The sequence below is a fragment of the Triturus cristatus genome, chromosome 10, assembly GCF_964204655.1.
Source record: "Triturus cristatus chromosome 10, aTriCri1.1, whole genome shotgun sequence".
In the NCBI taxonomy this organism is placed as follows: Eukaryota; Metazoa; Chordata; class Amphibia; order Caudata; family Salamandridae; genus Triturus; species Triturus cristatus.
Window position 1 is genome coordinate 83,300,149 of NC_140593.1, and position 22,945 is coordinate 83,323,093.

General features: G+C 45.8%; 1 protein-coding gene across 3 annotated transcripts in view; it reads right to left on the minus strand.

Annotated features, from left to right (window-relative positions):
• ZNF385D (zinc finger protein 385D) overlaps positions 1–22,945 on the minus strand; it is a 485,067-nt gene that overhangs the window by 285,808 nt on the left and 176,314 nt on the right. For 2 of the 3 annotated variants that reach the window (XM_085630469.1, XM_085630470.1), the window contains exon 3: positions 2,954–3,013. In XM_085630469.1, the coding sequence (XP_085486595.1) occupies positions 2,954–3,013 (60 nt within the window). Of the gene's footprint in view, positions 1–2,953; positions 3,014–15,211; positions 15,465–22,945 lie in introns of those variants that run through there. The other variant, XM_085630471.1, reaches the window with a different exon arrangement.

Genomic DNA, 22,945 nt, shown 5'->3' on the forward strand with positions numbered 1-22,945 from the left:
TTTGTCAAATGACACTGGTAGCCGTTAGGTGTCAACCCATTTCTACATCCATTTATGTAGGGTCTTCTATCCTATAAGGACATCAGTTTCTATAGTATTCTAGCCATTTAGAGAAGTATTTTTGTAGCACATGAGGACTAGAAGTTTCTGGGCTGTACCTGATGGGGTATCAATGTGTTTCAGCTCTTAAACAATTAGAAGAGAAGGCATCAGGAGAATTGGAGGGCGGAGGGATGGATAAATATAACCACAGCATGAAGTGATCCGTGGGGAGAAGACGAGGCTTATATTAATGTGCCTTTGCACAAGGAAAGGCAGTTTTGCTTTCTGTTGGATAACAGAGGTCTAGGTAAGGCCATGAGGGAAAGTAATTTAATCAAAACACAGCTGTTAACATCTCTAACCATTTAATAACATGTTACTGAGACATTTCTCAGTCTGTTGTTGTGCTTTGGAAGGGGATCACTGTATGCCACCAGTTCTGGTTAGTTATCTACATGCATATCCTGCCCAATGAGTTTTGGCAAGTAATATTTTGAAGCATCTTGTGAGCATTCTTCTGCATAAAAATTTGAATAACTCCCCTGTGAAGTCTATTGTTCCACTTTTAGACATGTACCGATAGCAATCACGGCACATAGGCTCACATAAACTTTAACCCCAAAGACCTCAAAATATTTAATACCACATTAATATTGCATTGATACCTCAAACGAAATGACGTCACTGATGACAAATAAAAAAAGTACAATGAGCATATGATTACTACATAATAAAACCAAAATCCTATTGCGGCAGATAAAATGCTTTTGTCTTTTAATAACCAATATAACATGCATCAGTGATGTTTTACTTCAGACACCACCGATGTCTACTTCCTGTACCAATGATATCCTAGTTTGTTCATCAGTGAGGGGTGTGTCCACTTAGTAATTGACATTTAACTCTTGTAGGTCAATATGATCTTTCTCTTTGTATACCTCTATCTTGCTGACATCACTTGTTCTCACTGGAGACCATGGGGTTCCCCAAGAGTCTGAATGATCTCAGAGCAACAGGTTGCAAATACATTATAGTCTCCCCGGGTGACATTGAGGCCGTCTTCAATAACTTCACTACGTCCCTCAGGGGACTGTAAATGGAGGCAGCTGCCACCCAGAGGATAATCTGGTGACAATGTCCAAAGTGACTGTTGTTCACACACAGGTGGCTCAGTTACATCCTTAGGATGGGGTGTTTTTCGTTGTCGATAATGTTTAGGTAATGTTCATTGCCTAATGTCTTGCCAGGGGGTTGAGGAGAAGGTCTGATGTAAATAATATATGGGGTTGTAGTGATAGTACAAGGGGAGTTGAATTTTGGAGGCCGGACCTCAGTAAGCCCGAACCCTGGTACGCCGCCCTCCGACCTCTCTGGCAGGACCTCTTGATTTAACTCTGTTGGTGGAACAGAAACAAGAAGACAGGAGAGCATGAAAACAGAAACCATAATTCAAACATGCCTCAATTAATTAGCTACATCCCTTCTGAGCCTGGGCATTTAAGAGAATTGAAATAATCTTTTGTCAGGAAAGAGAAAGAAAGCTGCTGAGAATTAAAAAGCTTTCTCGTCTTGAGGAACCAGCAATATAATGTGGGACAATACTTGTTAAGCCATTTGCTTCCTTTTCCTCATTGTAATGCAGTTAGCACTCCAAAAAGAACAATAGTTTGCAAGAAAGGATCTTATGTTGAGTGCCTGGTAAGTGCCCCTCTCCGAAGTTACCTACGCCCTCTTCTCCAAGCTCAGCTCTGCCTGGCTAAGTGGGGATAGACACTCTTTGGCCATTTATCAAGTGCGGCTCACCAGCCCGCAGGAACCTACAGATGTTAGCAGAGCTCATGAACCGAACTGTCACGCCGCCTCCACCTCACTTCCTCTAACACTACCCTCCGGATCTATCACCCCCCACCCCTTTCTCACTTTCCCACTCTTTCTCACTTGTAAATAATTTACTCCAGCCTTGAAAGCAGAAATCAATCTTTGGAAAACCACAGGAAAAAGCCTGTCGACCTGACTGGACCTGATGGCCTTTCACATCTCAACCATCTCTCAACTGTTTCTACAGCAGCTGGGCCCGGCAGACAAGTACTCACTAAAAACAGAAGCCCTTTCTCCCACCAGGTGGCAACACCATCGTGGTGTGTCGCAAGGCTATTGCCACTCTGATATGAGGTTCAGTATCCAGGGAAGAGTCCAGCTGTTGGAGGTCAGGGATTACCATTGCGTGCCAAGCAACTCATAGGGGCGGATACCATCACACAAGTGTCAAGAATGAAGGTCCATAACATCAGAGACACTTCCAGTGCTCATGTCTGCTCGGAGCACCGCAAGGGGATTGGATCGTGTGTACCCCCAGACCCTCGACCAGCAGACAAAGAGCGCATCCATAGTACAAGTGACACACACTCCAGACATTCAGGATTACTTGTTGACAATCTCATACGATATAATGGGATTTATATTTCGGCAGATGGGATATGCGTCACCGTTGTGATGGAGTAACCCGTACACCAATATCTAATCAGGCCCTTTGTCTGAGCCCTGACTGTGGCTCAATATTTTTGTTGTTCTCCAATATAGATTATTTTATGCTAAACTTACCAACACACTATAGCCGGCCAAAGAGAATAAGAGAAAAAACAGGGGATGTCAATTGACATTGAAAAAAAATTATTGGAGCATTTATGAGTTTTAAACAACAGAACCACATCTTCAAGTTAACCACTGAGGATGGCTGGGCACTACTTTCCTTTTTAATCAAAACACACAATCTTTCATTTGCAGAGTCTCCTACTTCGCCCAGATCAGAGGAACATTTTATTGAGATTGTTAGTAAAATCAACGCATCTAGCAGATTTTAAAATTGAAACAAACATTTTCCGTGCTAGACAGTGCAGTGCAAGCGTCCTACCTGTCTCATATTTTCAATCGGCTTCATATGACGTAAACACGAAATTAGGTCAGCTCCGTTCTAGAACAAAGGAGAGCGAAACATGTCAGACTTTTTCTAGAAGAAAACATTATTCCAGTTGGAAAATACATGGATTTGAATGATTGAGATAGAAACACAGATTGAATGCAGCTCTGGAACATCTGAGTGAATGTCATACGCAGCCCTCCAAGAGGCGAGAGTGACAGCCCTCACAGCCAATGTAAATGTATTTCTACTTCTATAGCGCACTTCTACCCAGAGGTCTTGTAGCGCTGTATTCATACCGCTGTGGAACCCTTCCTGGTTTTCCTGTGAGATGTCCACTCCTGGGCACCCCCCAAGGTGAAGCCAGGCATCCTAGCACTGTGGGGGCCGTTGTGGAGATTAAGCAAGCTATTGCCCAGAGGGACCCATGATTAGAATAGGCACCGAGGCAAGAATTATCAGGTCCGGGGAAATTGAATCCAAGAGCCCCCGAGGCAGGAATTGAACCCTGGTCCCGGGCCAGACCTCTGCATCAGGGTCTGCCGCACTAACCATTGAGCCACACTTCTCCACTTGCAAATGAGAGGGCGCCATGCCCCAGGGTCATGCCCTTGAAAGGGTGGAAGAGGTGGGCTAACTCAATGATGATTTTATCTTTTTCCTCTCAGATAAGAATTTGAACAGGGATACGCTAAATCCAACTTCGATGGTGGTGTTTGATATCAAAAATAGGCAACTGATTGGATGCTTTTAACCTATAATATGATACTGATGTGTTCTATCAAAGGTGACTTTATGCAATGGAAAAGAACTAGCAATACCTTGGGGCGGATTTACAAGAAGGTCCTGCAGCGTTGCACCGCAAGCCCTTTGGCTGCGCCACGCTGCGGCACTTTCAGAGCACAGGAATGCAACATATTTATTATAATATGTCACATATGTCGCATTCCTGTGCTCTCCCCTGCGCTGGCACACAAACAGCTGCCATGCGCCGGTGTGGCCACCCTTGCACCATGGTGCTAGGATGCCTGTGTCATGGGGAGATTATTTTTGTGCAGGAAGGGGCACCTTCCTGCACAAAAACAATCACTACAGGCATTTTCCTCTTTCAATGCATGCTGTAGAATGCAGCACGCTTTGAAAGAGGAAAAAAAAGAGGAGAAATGAAAACATTTCTCTTCGTTGCGCCTCGCTACGCCACCTCGTAAATCTGAAAATGTGTCTGGTTCCATAAGTGTTGCGTGGGAACACCGACAGCAACACCCATGGAATGCCCCTTTCACGCAAAGTGCTGCATGTAAAGGGGCCATATTTACAAGGAAAGGAAAAGCCACACATGGTGGCTTTTCCTGCTTTTCACTGCTTGTAGATCTGCCCCCTTGTTTTTTCCTCTTTCTATGTGTTCTGCATTCTGCAGCACACATAGATGAAGGAAAATGCAATTAATAATTTTTTTTGTGAAGGAAGGTGTCCCTTCCTGCGCAAAAAACTCATCCCTGAAACTCAGGCACACTTCCACCGTGGTGCAAGGGTGCCTGCGTTGGTGCTAGGCAGCCAATTGTGCGCCAGCTCAGAGGAAAGCACAGGGATTTGTCGTATTGCTTTAAATACGAAGCATCCCAGCTCGGCGCAGCAAAAAGGCTGGCGGCGCAGTGCTGCAGCATTTTCTAGTAAATTTGCCCCTATATTTGTTCTCGCCTTATAAAGAAACTTCTACCATGGTAAGTACCGGACTGACTGTACCATATTAAGTCATCCTTAGACATCTGAACATGCTGTAAGAATGGACGACTGCCCATCACACCTACTCACAGTAACAAATGAAGGTGCGTTTATTTCAATTAATTAAAATCGCGTATATATGATACGACAGCATGATCATTTGAATTTTCAAAGTTTCAATAATGTTAAAAAGAGTAAAAGTAGAGGCATCTGAAGCCACTAAGAGTATAAAAAAGGATAATTGACATAAACAGCAATAAAAAAAAGTCTGAGATGATAGGGCGGCCTTCTGATGATGAGTCCTTGTGGTGCTTTTGGACATACGTCACCACATCATGTGTTATCACACCAAAACAGAGTGCAAATCTAGTGGTGAAAAGGTGAAAGTGAATGTGCAAATCGTGAAATTAGTTGCAGATTTAGGGATCATGAGATACTTGTGCTGTTCGACCCCTTCGTTGGCAGCAGCTTATGTGCCTTTAGCAATACTTACTAACAGTAGCAATAACACATCATAATAACTCACAAAACTGTGCCTCGCACAAAGAGCCCAAAAAACGAATGTGCATTCTCTCGAGAAAACAGACACATGCCCAACCAAAAGCGAGCATCAGCAAACCTAACCAAGGACCATTCACTTAGCAGAGTGAGACTCAAACACAAAGCGAAGCAAGAAGTCACCAGGGAAACCCACACTGATAGCTGGAGCTTCTAGGAAACATGCTGGGGGCCCCTGGACCCGCGTGGAGGAGCGCAGCTTTACTCAAAACCATGATCCGCAGACCCTGAAACCCGAAGACGCGGTTCACCTGGGTCTTATTTGGGCTAACTGCTAAGTGTGAGGTGCAAAAACCCTCGGGGGCAGATTTATGAGCCCCTTGCACCACTTTTGCGCTGCCGTTGCATCACTTCTGTGACGCAGCAGTGGCGTAAACCATGCGCCATGTTGCGTCCTATTTACAATGTGACACATATAGGGAGATGCGTCACGTTGTAAAGCCCTGCGCCACATGAAACCTGCGTCAGGTTTTTATGTGGGTGTTCCAGCACGGGGGGGGGGGGGTGTTCCGGCGCAGTAAAGCCTCGGAAAAGTGCCTGAGTGAAATCTACAAGATTCCACTCAGTCACTTTTCCGACACCGCTGCGTCAAAACCTTGCGCCTGCTTGTAGCAGGCGTAAGGCGTGACGCACCACGTTATGTATGGGCACGCCACGAGCATTGCTGGAGTTGCGTCGCGCTTGCGACACGACTCCAGCAATGCGCCACCCTTCCGACGGGAGATACGTCACGCATCTGTTTATCCTTGCACCACGATGCGCTGCATAGTAAATGTGGCGCATCTGTGGTGGCGCAAGGGTAAACTTGCGTGACGCATCTTACCTGGCGCATTCCTGCTGATTTGCAGGGATGCGCCAGGCGTCATAAATCTACCCCTGGGTAGGATCAAAGAAAACAAGAAGTGAGGTGAGTGACTGCAGGAAAAATAATGATTTCAAAAGGCACTCCACCCAAATAACCGCCTCTCCTCCCAGAATGAGGAACTCTGACACTTTAGACCACTTAAGACCTGACGATTCTGCCTAAACCACCAGAACACCAGCCTAGAACTCAGGACCCTTCCTGATGCTGGCAACGGAGCCATCCTGGAGCAATGTGGGTGCGGGGTGAAGGTACCCAGGACCTAAAGAAGACAACAGCAGTGAGCGCTTAACACTCCTCATGCCACAGCGGGCTGTGTGTCAGCCTTGTTGAGTGACCAGGGACAGATGGAACTGCAGCACTTGGCACAAACACACATCACGAAATTGTCTAAAAATCTGGCAATGATTTATGAAATTTGTGGGCCCAAAAATGTAATTGATGGATAAAGAAATTCTCAAAAATAGTGCATGTGTTGGAAAAAATCAACACATGTAAAGGGCAGCCATAAAAAACAGTGATACTTAGTTTGTGAATTGTCTCTCTGTTTTCCCACCTACTCAGCGGCCATAACATTCTCCTATTGAATGCTAACATTTTGTATACCCTTTGTATATTAACATTTTGAACAACCATAGGCAGGGCCACTGGAATTATGGGATTCTGCAGCCGCAGATTTTTTTTTGCATAATTATGGATTTGCCTCATTTGCCACATAATCCATCCTCTACTGCACAATCTGCAGATTTTAACAAAAAAAATGTGTGTTCTACCCGAAACTGACCAAATGTTACTGAAAACATGGTGGCATGTTCATGCTCAGTGGAAGGCCCTTCGCAAAGGTTCCCTGGTAATCGTTCAGTTTCTTATTTCTGGATTTGGTTGTTTAACTAGTGATTATGAAGTGAAATTTTTGCCTAGACAGTATTAACTTGTGTAAAAATGACAAAATAATGAACTAATACCATCAAAAAATGTGCCACATTATGCTTCATATTTTGACTTTTTATTGCCGCATAATTTAGTCTATTCTACTGCACAATTTGGTGCTCCCCTGCCACAAAATGCTAGGGGCACTGAACATAGGTGGAAGGAACCCAACCAATTCTAGGACTCTTGCATGGTTCTTTCTTCGGACCCTCTGGTAAAAAACCTGAACACGTTGTAAAGATAACAAACCCAAGCTAATGAAACAAAGCTCAAAAGATAATACACTGAGACTAATCATGTCTGCATTATCGATCTACGTTAGCTCATGGTGGAGAAAAGATTCACGCTGAAAGACCGCATTTGGGTGACATGCTTTTGTCGGTCCAAACATTTCAGAGTAATTAATCAGAAGAAAGAAAATTGGAAATGAAAAATAACGAGGCAAAAACATTGGAAAATGACAGTTAAGTAAAGTAATTGAGCAAAATAGGATAGAAGGATAAAGGAAGTTGCATATACATATGAATACACACAGGGATGTAGGAAGCCATAGATAAGGAAAAAGGAGTCATAGTAAAACCAAAAATATGAATAATCACATATATTCAGAGAACCCGAATTAATACAAAAAGGTGCATTGGGGTATAGAGCTAAAATAAGCACAAAAAGCATGTGTGTGTGTGTGTGTGTGTGTGAATGATTAGTAGAGTTAATTGTCTGTTGCTTGGTTATCAATGTTTATTGACCACAACACTAAGGAAAACCTATGCCTAAAGAGCAAGTAAATGCTAATGAGGCATCCCCTTTATAGGACGGATTCCCTCACCCACCCGGAGGTGGCATTCCTCCTCATAGGGTAACCTCCTCGCACTATCAACCTAGTCATGGTGCGGGCTACAAACCCCTCTCTGAGAGGGAGGAGCTCAGAGAGGTTTTCGTTTGTCTGACAGAGGTACACTAATTACCTTAATTGAAGTAGGTGTGGTGAGGACCGCAAAGCACAAAATCATAAATGTGAATTAAAACTAGTTCAGAGGTACGCAATAAGTTTTATTCAAGCGTCCCCAGACCAGGATTAAAAACAAGCCATAACAGGATGGGATGAAACCTGTCATACAGCGTGAAATTGGTCATAGGTCGACATGTTTCAGCCTAATACCCTTGAAAGAGGTGTGGTGGTCTTCTTCAGGACCTTGTGGGTGTTATGACCATGTGTGTGTGTATCCAAATTGTGGTGTGTGGCAAAATAAATTGTTCAATACAAAACCAGTGATTGGAGTGGAAACGGCATTCGGTCAGTGATCCACTGTTCTGAATTACCTGCAAAAGTCAGGCAACCTACCCCAACTTAACCTTTGCGCAAACACTCAAGTTGGCATCCAGTCCTTGGTCACGATGTTAAGTGGCACGATTTCCACTCCAACCACTGGTTTTGTATTTAACAATTTCTTTTGTCATACACCATAAATTGGTTACACACACATGGGAGTAACACCGTTGTGAATAATCACAAGAGAAAAAGCAATTTTAGAATACATGATGCCATTTAGCTCTAAGACCAACTAGTAGCTTGGCCCCCGCCCCATAATACTGGCTTAAGCCTTAACTGCAATAAGTCTATATGTAATATTTGAAAAGCAAATGCTTTACACATCAGTTTCGACCAGTCAAGCAAATAAATCTATTATCTGCAGAATTACTAATGTACTTTATTTCATGCAATGTGTATCTGGCTAAGTATGAGAGTCACTATGTTTCATGAAGGTGCAAATGCGCTATCGAGCGATAGAACATAAGGAAACCTGATAGAGTCTGCACCAACGTTATATGAAAGATTAGTCGCTGATTAGGCAAATTTGATTACTGTGGATTGACCACATCAGACGATGATAAAATAGAGGAGATAGGGAACTTGTCCTATGAATAAAGGATCTCAAAGCAGCGAGCCATGGAAGAAGCACTCAACATAGACAAAAATGAAGGAGGTCCCAGAATGCAAAAGAAATGTGTCTAATATTATAGACTGTAGGAGCAGGGATCTTGTTTGATATTTGCAAGGAAAAAACCTACATTCATATTTTGAATAATGAAGAAGGTATAGATATTTAACCACGCAACAAATACGCCAGGGGAAGTTGTAAATCTCATTCAGATAAAAGGAAAATGTAATTAGGGAGTTGGTGCCCAGCCAAGAAACAATGCTCACAGCAAAGAAAAATAGAGTATTTGTCTAAATTAGATAAAGGAATAAAGAAGGAAAGTGCTTGTGATCAGGTATAGAACATCTCACGAGCATTACAGGAGTAATTGACATATTAAAACATGCTGCTTATGTCAAAAACATTATCAACAATCCCTTGGTAGACATAATCAACTCGAATATGTAATTTGCAATGGCATGCATCAAGAATTGTAAAATCATTAAGATAAATGAATAAAAGGAGTTTAAATATTTAGGAAATCATTTTGGGTCTGGCTTATGTCCAGTCTGCTAAACTCCCCCCTACACTTAGAGTTCGGGAATCGTAGGGTTCTGAAGGCGAATTATAAGATGGAACCGACAGTGGCGTTCTGTGGTCTGAAAGCGTGTCTGCCCCGGGGCCGCCTGGTCACACTGATGGTTGATCCGCCCTCCTTAGGTGTGGGCTGACCGTTGCTGGATTCCCATGCCCAGGACCAATGGCTCTGGGAAGAAAGTCTATTCATTGCCCCAACATGCAGGGAGAGAATTCCCTGCACAACAGGACATTGAGATTTTTTGTTTTTTAACAATAAACTCATGGTTTTGGAATTAGTTACTGAGAAATGACCCCCTGGTCACGCGGGAGAAGCAAACATGAAGCAAATGTCTCTGCTGTCAGTGCAACCGTTGCACCGGCTGCTGCCCTGAAGGTTTGGAGCCTTGTGACGGCCATGTGGGGATGTCTAGATCAGGCAGGCGGTTCTCCGCGAGGCAAATAGAAGCCGGAGGCTGCACTGACCCGGCGGGCCTGTCAGACCACCCGCCATTTTTAAAACACCTCCCTAAGCCCTGGCATGTTGCATTTTTCTTAATATGCTCATTGTTATACAGAGTTTTATAGACAGGACTAACTGGAATTAATTCAGTCGAACGGGCACTACTTTCAACATGTCAGCAAAACAGCAAAGACCGCTGCTGAGAGTTTTACAGCATAACATGAAGATGTGAGGAAAATCCCTATTATTGCCTATATGTGGCAATGGTTGGAAGAAAATATCTTGAAAAATCAATGGTGCAACAATGCAGTGTTGTAACATCAAATGATGGGGCCCCCTGCAGAATGTGATGAGGGGCCCCTGAGTCTCCCATATCTCACAGATATTCATTGGATTTGAGCATAAAAGGCCCCGGAAGGTTTTGGATCTGAAGTGTGGAGAGCTCCCCTGTGCCACAGGGGCTTCAGGGGCCTTTGTTACACCACTGCCTCAAGGTCAGATATTGAAAGAGAGCGCTATCTGATCAAGCTCCCCTGATGATCAGCCGAGCGTTTGCCTGTAATAAAAATTGTACAACAGTTGGGAATAAATGATATGTGTAAACTCCCCGGAACAATATGAAACTCTAAAAGCCAATAGGGTTTTCATGCTGGGCGACAAGGAATGTAGATGGTATGATTTACATGCACATATATGCTCACGAGTACGCATGCAGGCAAGCAAGCAAAGATGCACACACACACACACACGCACGCACACATACACACACACACTGTTTTTTGCATACCTAATGTGAAGCACAGTGGCAGTACATCAAAGGCAGGGCACTAGGATAATTATACGGCCCTGCCAAGTACCACACATCAGAAGTTAGACCAACGCACTTCAGTGTGGTGGTCCGCATTTCCGCATTGAAATGCATTGTCACACATTTATAGCACGGAGGGCTCGGGTAGCACCCAGAGCCAGCCGCGGCCCGCGGAGGGAGTTCCGTGAGGCGGAAAGGCGGGGCGGGGGAGGGGCAGGGTGGGGGGGGGTACTAAAAACCGGAATATGGATAATTGGAGGTAAGTAAACAATTAAATAAATAAAACGAATTTCATACAGCGCGCTGCATCGATGCAGCGCGCTCTACGAAATTCTGCCCCTCCCCCGCCCCGCCTTTCCGCCCCACGGAACTCCCTCCATGGGCCGCGGCTGCCCAGAGGGGCGGCAGGACCCTTCGCGCCCTGAGCCTGCTGTCCGGAAACTTCCAATGTACGTCTTTTCAATCATTACTGCTTTTTTTTCGGAGAGGTGCATTTAAAAAAAACAGTAAATTACGTTCTTGAAGTCAGGTCTGATGCTGACTTACATAAAAATATACACCTCAAACTTTTTAAATTATATATCTGAGGTTCTTTGATGCTTCCAAAGGAAAAGCATGAGTACATTCTGGGCAACAATTTGGTTATTTTCCCGGCTTCTCGTGTAGGCAGTGTGTGTGATCCTGAGCATGTCTCTTTAATTACTTCTGAGTCAGTGTCTGTCTATGCACCAGAAAATGTTATTTGGCACTATATATAGCTAGAGGAAAAATAGCAGCTGAGTGTATCATCCTTTTATTACTATTTTATTTTAGGTTAATTTTAATAGCGCCTGTACCGAGTTTATAAAGAAACGCACCATTACAATCTTAAAACACACCATGCTAGATTGTACATTTATTTAAATAGCTCTGTGTCGATTATAACGAATAATTCGCCGAAGTCTGAACATCCTGGTGTCTTAGATCTCCTCACAACACCTGCTTCTGAGTGGAACAAAAGGCTGGAGAGCAGATCATTCGTTCGTCACAGTTTTAGGGTAGCAATACATTTTCATAAAAAATACAAAGACTCCCTGACAGAGAACATTGCAGCTTAATTTGCGGAATATCTTCGGCCCCACTCACAGCTGATGCAGCGGACCCCCACTTCCTGCTTGTTCTCTCTACTCTGCCTTTTTCTGTCCATGAAAAATATTTTCATAAGGAGCACGTTGGCAGAGAGGCCCCGCCCCCTCCCGCGTCAGCCCGAGACATTGGCTGGATTCCCCTGGACTGATGGGAGGCAGTCAGCAGACAGACGACATGAGGGCCTGCATGCTAGAGACGTGAGCCCTACACAAAGGCTGCCTCTGGCCCAGTGGCACTAAAAGCAGATGGTTCTGTGGCCAGGATGGACTCCCTGTAAGTCACGATCTCCGACTGTTGCACTGACTTGCTATGCTTTGAGGATTCTCTTTCGCTGCCACGGTCATGTAGCTCAAATGGGTGTAATTTCTGCTATTTATATGTTTCCCTCCATTTCATGGCTTGATTTTGCTCGATTGAAAGTGTCACTCATAGTCGTTGAAATGCCACTCGTAATTACACTGAAATTATGAAAATGCCACACTTTGGAATCTGAAACCTTGGCAGCTATGAATAAACAAAGTTAAAACATTTGGGGGTAGATTTGCAAACATTTTACACTGGGTTTGTGCCACAAAAGTGACGCTAACCAGCACAAAAAGCTTTTTTTCCTAATTTACTTTCCAGTGCAAAACTGGAAAGTACCTTGGAAGTAATGCAAAGCAGCTCGAAGCACTGGTTTGCGTTACTTAGCGCTGAGGGGGCATTACCGGGGTTTTTCATGGGTGTTCTCATGCAACCGCACATGCTTTTTGATGCAAACCCCTATCTACAAACAATAGTAGACAGGGATTCGTGCCACGGCATTTCAAAGGAGGCGTAGAAAAGGAGAAATGTTTTAATTTCTACTTTCTTTTCTGATTTTGCATGTTTGCTGCACTATGCAGTGTGCATGCAGTGTGGGGAAAGTTTTAAAGTTTGTCTAAGTATAGTATTTTGTACTGGAAGGGAACCCTTCGACCACACAAAACCTATGCTAGATACACACACCCCTGCACTATGGCACAAAGGTGTGTACCTTGCACACGCCTGCGCTGGCGTTCGGGAGAGTGGATGGGGCCATATCTTTGTAGATATGGGGCTCTCCCCCTCCCTCCCGGTCATGCAACACAGCAGCATTTTTGGCTGCTGCGCTGCGTTCCGTGCTAGTTTTTAAAATCTGGGCCTTAATATTCACAAAATAGTTTAAAAGACAATAACGTTCATGTCCTAAAACAGTCTGATTTTCCCTTCCTCTCTCCAAGTAGTTATTCTTATTTCATATTTATTTGCTAATCTGAATAATTATGTGCAACATCTTTGTGAAAGCCGATTTCAGATTCCAGCTCCTATAGGCGAAACACGAGTCAGCTATGGTTCACATCTGGGATATCTCCTAAGTGGATAAAAAGTGTGTCCTCAATTGGGTGAAACACGGGATAGTTAATCCGACTGCAACAGTCAATATAGAAGGAAAGACTGACAAGCAGATAGTTCAGACAGCTATGAACGCTTTCCAAAGAATCATTAGGAGGGGGGAATTACAGATGTTTTTTCAAGTCACACGAGAAGGGAACATCCACAAACTCTGGACCTCAACTGATGTAATGGACTGAATAACACCCAAAACTAACAATGAAAATGAAAAGCAAATATTCAAGCAAGAAGAATACTTGAAAATGTAAATAGTACATTTGAAAAATAAATAAACCTGGTCTGGAAAAATCTACATTGAGAAAATATTGCGTGCACGCCCCAACCATGTATGTATCCATCACAAAGAGTAAATAAATGAGCAAATGGTTGGTCAGACACCCAGTGTCCTGGGGAAAATCCTGCCCCCTACACATCTCCAGCCAGAGCCACATCTGATTGGTTGCGGAGGGAGATGAAATCCATCCCATGGCAGTACCACACGGTTAACCCCGCCCTCCTCTCTTTGGACACGCTGTCAATCACCCGTTCCTCCAAGGACTGGTCTCAGGTGCCTGCTCCAGGCCGTGCAGCTTGTCCAGACCACAAGCATTCTGCAAAAATAAAGGCAGCGGCCAAGTGGAACAGCAGCTGCCGCGAGGAGTCAACACCACTGACCTCATCTGTGTGTTCAATATGCAAACTCCATGGAACGCGCCTCCTTATCGGAGAATGAGCTATAATTGCCATGTAAATTACAGCTAGTGTGCGCGTACCCAGCTAAGGAACGCTCCTTGTAAGGATGATGGGAAACGAATGTTCGGCTGTGATAAGCCGGTCCTTTGACTCCTACTGCGGCGAACGCATGCGCAGGAGTCAAAGGATTATGTACACTCTGGAAGAAGCAGATGTGAATTGCATAAGCACATTCAGGCATGGCGGTATGGATGATCACAGTCGTGAGTGGGGTGTGCAGAGAAATGCACGTGTGACAGAGAGCATGAAGACACACACAAGGCGCGTCATGAGAACATACGCATGAAAGGGTGCAAACATTGCACAGTGTAGGGCCATGCACAGAGACCATGTCCAGTGGAGTGCATAAAATGCCCACACCTATTTGTGCAAATGAAAATGTGCACACACAGCATGATGCACACAAATACACATAGAAGGTGAAGTACACAGAAACACAGAGGTGTGTTGTCCATGCACACTGGAGGGCATGAAATTGAGCAAGAACAATGGGGTCCATGGGGTGGAATTGCTTTATTGCAATAAATGGCTGGCTGGCAGTGGGAACAGTGTATCAATGAACACCCCTGGAAAAGGGGGCCACTCACAGCAGAGGGGCTTGTGCCACTTCTGCTTTTTGCCAACCCCACTTCCAGTGTCCTCACAGGTTGCTGGTGAAGCAGGTTCTGGACGGAGTGAAAGGGACCAGCCACTTTTTGGGGGGGAGTTATATAGCCTGGAGTAGACACAAAGGTATCAGAGCACGTTACATGAGCACCAGTTGAGTTGCAGACGGACACATTCATGTGTTTGTCTTGTTAGGCACATGGAGATTAAGTGATTTGCCCAGAATCACAGGATGTTGAGCGTCCCTGCCGAGACTTGAACCTGGTTTCCCAGCTCCAAGGGGCACCCTCCCTAGCCATTAGGGCACATCCTCTCCTTTTTTGCCTATGGAGGTTGGCTTGCATGAGGCATCAACATGTCTGTGTGCAACGCGGCTTGCAACTGTGCTGGGGTGGGGGGGTGACACAGCATTCATGTGCAGAGGAAAAAACATATTTTCCTTTGACCATGAAGGGAAAAGTACAGCTGCAGGGTGCCCTGGCCCAGCAATGATGGGCCTAATCAATCAAAAACATTTGTAGAGCACGCTACTCACCCGTGAGGGTCTCAATGCGCTAAGGGGGGGACTAGGCAGCTACTGGTCGAACAGCCATGTCTTGAGGCTTCTCCTGAAGGTCAGCAGGTCCTGGGTCTGATGCAGATGGGCGGGGAGGGTGTTCCATGTCTTTGCGGCGAGGTGGGAGAAGGATTTGCCGCTGGTGGTCGTTCGGCGGATGCGTGGGACGGTAGTGAGGTCGGCGGAGCGCAGTTGGTGGTTCAGGGTGTAGAAGGACAGTCGTTCGTTGAGGTATGCTAGTCTGGCGTTGTGGAGTGCTTTGTGTGCGTGGGTTAGGAGTTTGAAAGTAATCCTTTTGTTGACCGGGAGCCAATGCAGGTCTCGTGGGTGGGTGGTGATTTGGCAGTGGCAGGGGAGTCCGAGGATGAGGCATGCGGAGGCGTTCTGTATGCGCGGGAGTCTCTTCTGGAGTGTAGCCGAGGTTCCTGCGTAGAGTGCGTTGCCATAGTCCAGCCTGCTGCTGAAGAGCGCCTGGGTGACCGTTCTCCTGGTTTCGGTGGGGATCCATCTGTAGATTTTTCGGAGCATTCGGAGGGTGTTAAACCAGGAGGAGGAGAAGGCGTTGACTTGCTGGGTCATGGCGAGCGTTGAGTCCAGGATGAACCCCAGATTGCGTGCGTGGTTAGTGGGTGTCGGGGCAGTTCCCAGCGCCCTAAGCATGAAGAGTAAGGGGAGGGCCTCCAATGTACCAGTAGCCCCTCTCAGACCCAGAATTGTGGCGCTCATGGAATCACCAATGGTGTAACAGGAGCAGAGATGTAGACCCTGCAGCATGCATGTGGTCACTGCGCATAACATGATGCACGTCGCGTACTGGTGAAACTAGCTGGCAAGGTCGGCTGTCTGCTAAGATGGAGGAGCGACGGCCCACTGCTCTCAGAGCAGGAAAAAGGAAAAATAAAATTATAATAACATCGCTATTTTCATTTTATTTTTTTGTAGCTACAGGGCTGGTGTCACAGGGAAGAGGAGTGGTTTGTGCACAATAAGTGTGCATGACTGTTTGGCCAGCTGTCTTGAGTCGGTCAAATATTCATGCGCACTTTGCATCTTCCATACCAGGCTGTAATGCACATGCTGGTGGAGAACATGCACAGGCCCCTAGTCCCCATCTGAACGCCAACCCACGGCGCTCAGACCAATCACAAGGCTGCATGGCAGCATTGTGATTGGCTTAGGGGAGTCTGTGTGCCTCCTCCTTCCAGGTCAAAGCAACGACAGAGGAGAGATGGCGGCCGGCAGCTGTGAGGAGGCAAGTGGTTTTATTTTTAATATTTTGTCCCCGACCGCCACCCCCATTTCCAGACAGATGCTACTGGTAGCTGGAATGGAACATGATTGGTTCACGCTGCTTTTATGAATTCTCTTAGGCTGCACACAGTCAAGGCGTCATAGTCATTTTCAGCACCCGTTCCCAGGAGGTGTTCAAGGAATTCGTAACTTTCTTCGTCTGCAAAGTGAAGAAGTATTGATCTTTTGATGTTGCCATCCATTTCTTTCGTGGCCCTAAAGTAGTTACTGGGACGTCCAACACAGGTCTTCCACCTTGGAGGAGGAGTGGCGGGGTCGATGAGCTCCCTAAACCGTCCAACGGGCTGCACCGCAGGCGCAAGGGTGTCTGGGCTGACGGGTGTGTTGTTGGCATCGTCCACCATAATGCTTGATCGGCCTGAAGTGTTGGGGGCCAGTGCCGCAGGGTACGCTGCTTCCTTTAGTGTGGAGCAGGCCCCTTCGGCACAGGAACTGCATTTGGGCAGGGGCAGCGTGGTGCCATCAGTGTTCATCGTGTTTTGCTGTACGCAGGGATGCTGATTGCTGCTTTGCAGACCTCATGCCCACCACCACGTGCCATCACAGCAGGCACCAGAGCACCCTCAGTTATCATCCTGCAGCCATCGGCTTCAGAGTTAGCCGATCGCCCCACTGTGCTTCTTGTCCCTCTGTGGACAGGGCGCTTTGCTGCACACCCCAGTTATAGCACACCAGACTCGGGACTTCCGGATAGGGTGTAGGAGGTTATGGTGATGTCACTGGTCTCAGTGCTTTGCAGTTGTGTTTTTGCAGTCACTCCTTTTATTAACTTCCTCAGGCCGCACTCAGCCATCGGATTGTGTGGGGTCAAGCGCTCATGTTAAGCTCGGGTGGGTCACTGCACGTGGCAGTACTTGCCTGTGGGTTGCCTGCCCAAAGATGGAGTTTAGAAGGGTCCATGGGCAGTTAAAGGGACTCCTAGGATCAAATGGAGACAATCTGTAGGGTGACAGTAGGAGTGTCGCCTACAGATGTGGAGTGAGATCCCGGCTGTCCCTACCGTTCAGAGAGACGAGCAGAGGGTGGACCTTCCCAATGCGGGCCAAGAGGGTATGAGGGTAATTGGTGAGAGGTATGGGGCAGGATGGAGAGGACAAGGTTGAAGCACAAAGGGCAACATTGTGATGTAGAAAGAAGGGGGTAGAATACAGGGGGCTGGATTCTGAAGTTTTCAGAAGGCCTGGTGAGAATCATGAGACAAATTCCTGTAATTGGGGGGATCAAGTGAAAGGGGGGCAAAATAGAACAAGAAGGATCCCGAAGATAGCATGTCTGCTTCGATGGATACTCAGACAAAGGCAAGAGCTAGGACTAGTAGAGGCAGAAACTGAAGAGGCAGCTTTCGAGTAATGGAAGCAAATTGAAGAGAAAATCATGGAGAGCAAACCACCAAATAGGGGAGAAATGGGGACACAGGAGGTGAAAAGATAGACTTGTATGGGCATTGCTGAGCTTTTAGGAGGCCTCTTATTGAAAAAAAGAAGATATGGAACAACCAATATGTGGATATTTAAATTGTTACACAATGAGAGTAGGTGCACAGGGGTCTTGAAGGCAGAGGGGGTGAGCTGACTCAAAGACTAAAAGTGTCTACTAGCACTGACCCATGGACGGCAGCCTTCTCCGTATAGGCCACCATATACCGTGAGACATTTCTTGAGGGGCACAGCCTTATGTATGTACCTCAACGTGATTCGAAAGCCTAGCATAAGTGCTGGAGGGGTAGCATGGCTTTGTTACAATGAACAGTTTAGGGCTAAGTGAAGCCTCAATGATATCCAATCCAGCTGTTACCCAGATGAGACCAGTACATGTTGGGCACACAGGTAACGGTTTGCCATTGCTGTTCGAGTCCTTTCCCTTGCGGGGAGGGTGTGCCACCCAAGATGGATCTAGGAACTTTCTAAAACCTCAAGATAGGAGCCTGCTATAGGTTCCCTTGCAGCTGCGACATGAGTTTTCAAATGTTTTGATGGACACCCCTTTGCGGACATGTTTTGGAAGCAAGGTGTCAGAGGAAGGGCCTTGGGAGAGGGTGTCCATGAAAAAGTCAGCGCTCCAATGAATTCACAGGCAATGGTGCAGTGGCTGAAGAGGTGCCCCTAAAAGATGTGCTGCAAGGATGCTTAAGATCAGCTTTGACAAGGGCTTTTCAATGCCTAAAGTGGACCTAAGGTTGCAACTAAAATACAGGGGAGAATTTACTTTCAGTTAACGCCAAGTCATATGTAGTCCAACAAAAATGTATGAAAGACGTATAGGAACGCAGTCTAACAGGACCTTTTGCAAACTTCCCGAACCTGGATCTGATAATATTTCCACTGGGAATAGTGTCCAAGAAAGTGAAAGGGGAGTTCAGATTAACTCCCACCTTTCATGGCCAGAAGGTGGTTTCGTGAGCGGCTTTATCAGCCAATACAATTGTCCATTTGTCCTACTCACCCATTGGCTGGGCGGTTGAGAAGGTGAGGAAATGCAAGAAGGGAGCAGAAATGGGGAAGACTAACATAAAATGGCCTTTCCGTCGGCTGCCGGTGCAACCAGAGGATTTTCAGCTGTGGGGATCAATTTTAGGGATGGCTATTTTGGGACAAATATATGAAACAAGGAGGAACAGGGGGCTGTTTAAGACAGGTCCAGCATACTTAGCCCAGGCGAAAATCTAAAGATACGAAGGTATGCTGTTCCTATAGAGGCTGTGAAAGATTGTAGAAAAGTATAAGTCAGGAGGAGGTTCCTCCTTAAGGAAATAGACCCTCACACATCCGGCAAACTAGCTATCATGTATCGTCAGCAGGTGGCCCAGATGTCAGGTATCATCATCAGGTCTGCTCCGAATCGGGGCGGCGCTGCAATCCCCGATCGGCGACCTTAGAGGCGCCTTTTAATGGAGACCTTTATTCCATTCATTGCCGATTGGTGAGTGCAAGTGAGGGCCCTATTGTGATGTGCGTGTGAGACTAAGTGTGTTAAAAATAAGTAGTCGAGATCCTCAGTGGCAAATTTTAATAAGAGAGGTCCCACTCTTAATTAAAAACAATAACATGCGTAATCTTCCAGTGAGGGTGTCTGAATTACGCTCTAGTGAATAGTGGTCAACATGTTTCTTGCTTAGGTCAAATTGACCGCAATTCTTTAGGACCAAAGGAGTACACACACTTATTGGTGGTGGTAGCAACTAATACTTACCACCGTTACAGCACCCAAATAAGTGGTTACTTTGAAATATAAAAGTATTACGCCCTGGTATGCCGGGCCTCCGGTGTCAGCGAGAAGGCGTTAGGAAAACACTGAGAAGTGTAGTGTGGGCAGTCCGCGATTCCGAATGCCTGGATCCTAATCTCCGTCCGCGCCAACTCGGTGGACAAAGCAATGCCCATGGGCTTTTCCAAGTCTTGTGTGCTGCTTGAGAGAGTTATCATGTTTTTAGGTCGAGGACTACCGGTCTGCCGAAGGCAGAACCGGAAGTCGGAAGATTTAATGTTTTCTAGAGTGGCTATTTAGCCCGCCTCTCTTTTTGCTTCTCCTCCATTGGCTGGCTTCCTAAACGGAGGCCAGCCATTGGAGGAGAGAGCCGTCCCTCCAGATTCGGGGGCGTGTTCCTTGCTGTTCTTTCCACTTTTTAGCCACGCCCTTTTAGAACAGCAGGAACACGCCCCCGAATCCGAAAAAGTTTCGAAGCTTCGATCCACCATTTTTTTACTGTCGTCTGCCCGTGACGATCTATCCGTTCGGCGCCGTGTTGTTGTGCTGGTGTCTGTCTCTGAGTGTATCTGACTGTACAAGCTTGACTTTGTTAGTCTCCGTGTACGTGCGCACGTGCCTCTGTGCACGCCCGTGCTTCGGTGTGAGAACGTGGGAGCCCCGCAGGACCGAGCCTCCATCCCCATTGCCACTGCAGCTGCTGTTATGACTTGTTTTAAACTGCATCCTTAATTACGGCACCTCTCAACAAAGGTCTTTTGACGTTATTTCCCCTCCCGGGCTACAGGTGAGCTGTCGGTTACGGAAGTAAGACGCTGTAATACTCTATTTATATACTGAAGTTCCTGCACCCTCTCACCTTTCAACAAAGAAAGGGAAACACTGTTCTCATGTGCCGTGAATCTAAAATAAAAATCTTGTAATTTCTCTTTTTTTTTTATTTATCTGTAAAACACGCGTTTCTTCCGGCTTCCACTGCTACAAGAAGTTTAAATACCCAGGGGTCTGGTGGACATTGCTCTACCTCGCACATTGCTGAGTCAACACCTGGGGATCATGGAGGCTTTCTGTAATTTTTAATCATTTGGTCCCACTGTCCCATAAACTAAAATGGCTCTATTCTCATGACTATGGGAGGGACTAATCCTGGTTGCAAAACTGTTCTTCTGGAATTTGAAGTGGTGGGTCTGCCGTGCTGGTTATTTTACCGCGACACTATAAGGGTCCGCACAGCTCTCTGCAGCAGGCACTCTCGCTACTGGGCTATCTTTCCGCCCAGAGTGCACTACGCTCTGAAACAGAATGTCTTCTTGGTGCACGACGTTACATGACAAAAGTATCCATATAGGAGTCATTGGCGCCCTTACTGTCTGCCTGCAGGAGGCCAGTTCACGCGGACGCACATCCATTTGCAGGCCTCTTGGCAGTGTGGAGGAGACAGGCTTCCCGAGTGGTGTTGTACAGTGTGACAGACGAGGTGCGCCTTACACTTACTGTCCTGAAACCAGATCCTATGCCTCCTTCCTAGTCTGAAACAATCATCAAAGCCTACCTCGAGCTTCTATGAAGTACGAATACCACAGGTGCACCAGCAGTGCAAGCGTGCGTTTCAAAAAAACACACCACAATACACACGGGCGCACCCTGCCTCAGCAGCAGTGCAAGCGTCCATCTTCTCACAAACACAAATCCCACCTCACAGGCAGGCAATTTTCTTTCTACTCACTTACATAACGTGTGGTCTTGCCCGTTTTCTTCCTTGCTTCACTTATTTACAAAGGTTTGATTCACCGTAGCCATTTCCCATGCTGCTTCTTTTCTTAGCCATTTCTGCTCCTCTTGTTTTCTTCCCCCGGTTAGCTGCATCCCTCTTAGTATTTTGTTGCTCGGTGCCCGCCCCCGCATTTAACGGCCGTCTTTGTCATTCTACTCTTCTCCACCCAGATCCCTTGCCACTTGCTTATTGACTCGTTCCATGCACAGAACGCTTTTTTGTGCCTTTTAATCATACTTTTGCGAGTTTGTTTCCATATTGAACACTTCCTTTTCATACCCATTGTCTGTCGCTGCCACACTTTTTCATTACCATGTGGTTATCGTCATGCTTATTACTTTTATTTTAATTGTTTTTTTAAGGGGTTTATTTCAAGTTTCCTCCTGTTCTATTTCACATTTTCCTCCCTCACCCCCCCCCGCCCTTCACTAAGTAGCAGTTTAACCTGTCCTATATTTTTGTAAATGCCTTGCTCTCTTCGTTGATGTCTTTCTGTCTGCCTTATTCCATGTCATTTTTACTTTATCCATGGTTTCTTATAAAATTCCACTCATCCTTTCGCACACAATTGGTGCAATTCGGTTCTTTCTGTAGTTTCTACTCTTATTTTATCAATACACTCGTTGGTGCCTCTTCTTTTTTTTGCGCTTTTAGTTTACTAGTTAGTTTAGCTGCAGTCTACTCTAACAACCCCCACCCCCCAGGTGACTGCAGCTCGATCTCGCATTTGAGAGTGATTAAGCTATTGACATTGTAAATAACAATGCCGTTTCTGTAGATGTTTTAAAAACAAAAACATAAACAAAAACAATGTCAAGAGCAATGCCAATAGCTCTAACTTTAACAATGCCGAGACCATTGCATTGTAAATGCTTGTTTTAATGTGTTTTGTCGGTAACTAGCATTTGACATGCATAGGGCATGAAAGCCCCACCACAGGATCAGGATAACTGAGAGGATAAAACAGAACTTATTGATGTGGCTAAGATTTTTGGAAAATTTCAAACGAATGTAGATTTGGATGTCTGACAATCTTAGTGTCTGAAAGATGGAAATCTCTTTGGATGCCTCAAGCGCAGGTGGTTTTGGCCTTTATTGGAAGACGCGGTGGAATGCACCAAACCAGAAGATTAGAGGCTCCTGCGGCTCTGGGGGTTTCCAGTGCTGTTGGCCGTCTGGCTGCGGGGCTATGAACTGAAGAACAGGAAAGTGAATTTGTAATTGACAATAAGGCTGTGGTGCCACAAAAAGGATGTAGCAGCTGAGGAGTCAAGAGTGGGTCAAGGGATCCAAGTCACCAGAGGTCAAAGTGCACATGATGTCACATCCATTCCAAAGAGATAGCTTATAAGCATCATAAGGACATGTTGTGGTGCTCATTATTGTTTATAAAGACACTATATGAAAAAAAAATGTAAAAGACA